Source organism: Rattus norvegicus, chromosome 4, assembly GCF_036323735.1.
Source record: "Rattus norvegicus strain BN/NHsdMcwi chromosome 4, GRCr8, whole genome shotgun sequence".
NCBI classification, from domain to species: domain Eukaryota; kingdom Metazoa; phylum Chordata; class Mammalia; order Rodentia; family Muridae; genus Rattus; species Rattus norvegicus.
Genome location: NC_086022.1, coordinates 100,481,562 through 100,483,321, shown reverse-complemented (window position 1 = coordinate 100,483,321; position 1,760 = coordinate 100,481,562). Strand labels below are relative to the sequence as shown.

At 39.8% G+C, this 1,760-nt stretch overlaps 1 gene segment (V, D, J or C); it reads right to left on the bottom strand.

The window, feature by feature from the left end:
- Positions 1–496: 496 nt before the first annotated feature.
- On the bottom strand, positions 497–1,011 carry LOC120102532 (immunoglobulin kappa chain variable 12-41-like). The segment is given in 2 exon segments: positions 497–819; positions 949–1,011. Coding segments are annotated over 2 exon segments (372 nt in total).
- Positions 1,012–1,760: the final 749 nt, after the last annotated feature.

Below are 1,760 nucleotides of genomic sequence, written 5' to 3'. Positions count from 1 at the left end.
GCATAAACAAAGTAGGTAAGGAACAAACAAATAATAAATAAAGGCCCAAAGGTTACTGTATTCAGGGTCTTAAGGAGACTCATCGAGACACAAAGAACACATTCCTAACCTGTATTCATATTGGGTCTTCTTCCCTCCTATCCCAAAGTCAAATACCTGGCAAATTCTTAGATGGTGGTACCAAGGACACTTTCTCTCTCTCTCTTTCACTGTGTGTATGTGTGTGTGTGTGTGTGTGTGTGTGTGTTTGTGTGTGTATAAAGTTATTTTTTTCTTGGGAAACAAGAGAAGCATTCCCTATTTAAAGGATCTTTTGGAAGAAAAAATTAGGGTAAGAAAATTACTCTGATCCTCATGCAAAAGCATCACATTTACCTTTGAATTTAGCCTAAGCAAAACAGTCTCAGCAGCCAGAGACACCAGAAGAAATCCTTCTTCTGGTGTCTCTGGCTGATTTGCAGTAGAGTGGGCTCTCACTTCTGCTTCCCTGGATGGTTTATGTCATGGCCTGAATCACTGTGGGAGGAGAACTAGAAACCTGTAGACAGTAATAGGTTCCAATATCTTCAAACTGTAGTCTGCTGATCTTAAGAGAATACTGTGTGCCAGATCTACTGCCACTGAACCTTGATGGGACCCCATCTGCCAAGATGGTTGCACTATAGATCAGGAGCTGAGGAGATTTCCCTGGTTTCTGCTGATACCATAATAACGAACTACCAATGTCCTGGCTTGCCTGGCATGTGATGGTGACAATTTCTTCCGAAGATGCAGACAGGGAGGCAGGAGACTGTGTCACCTGGATGTCACATTTACCACCTGAGATTGAAAATTGAAAAAGAATTCCCAAACAATTCATCTTGGTATAAGACAGATTTATGGAGACCATCCATGGAGCACTTACCACACTGATCTGTTTAAATTTTCAGTTTATTCAGTCGTCCTTACCTGTAAACCAGAGTAGCAGCAACCCAAGGAGTTGAGTGGGCACGTTCATGTTTCTGTGTAACATGTGTGAAGCTGACTCCAGCACAGGGTGGGACCTGACTATAAAGACGTCAACTGAGCAGTGGGCTGGCCTCTGAGCACATGCAAATCAGCAAATGGTAGGAATGACCATGGCACTTGTCAAGTCAGTGACTCGTTAGAGGCCAGTGGTCCTTTTATGTTTTAGATCAGAGAGCCAACACAGGTTTATTTGGGTTTATTTGTAGAGAGTGTGCTCCTCTTTGGTTAGCTGCAGCAGCAGCTGCAGCAGCAGCAGTAGCAGCAGTAGCAGCAGCAACAAAATAACAAATTACCAGTCTATGACATGCATATTGTTTTGATTTTTGTCATATTCATTATAAGGTTTTCTGTTTTATTTCTCTCATAGCAGGGCCTGGCACCTACAATACAGTTTTAATCAGTATATAAATGGTTATAGGGCAATTTCATATTTACCTGTGAAGGTTATTGAGGTGGTGTGGCTTCATCTTTTTTTTTTCTGCTGATATGTGAGAATGAAATTTAAAAATAAATTTATTCTTTTATATTTCTTCCCACTAAAATCTCACAAATATCCATTCTTCCTCTACTTATAATTCATCAACTCTTTTTCCATTAATTGTTACTGCATAAGTAAAAGTACTTACACACACACACACGCACACACACACACACACACACACACAAACACAGATAGAGATACACACATATTTTTATCTATAAACTATTGAGTTAGTATAATGTTACACACACACAGATATATATAAATGTAT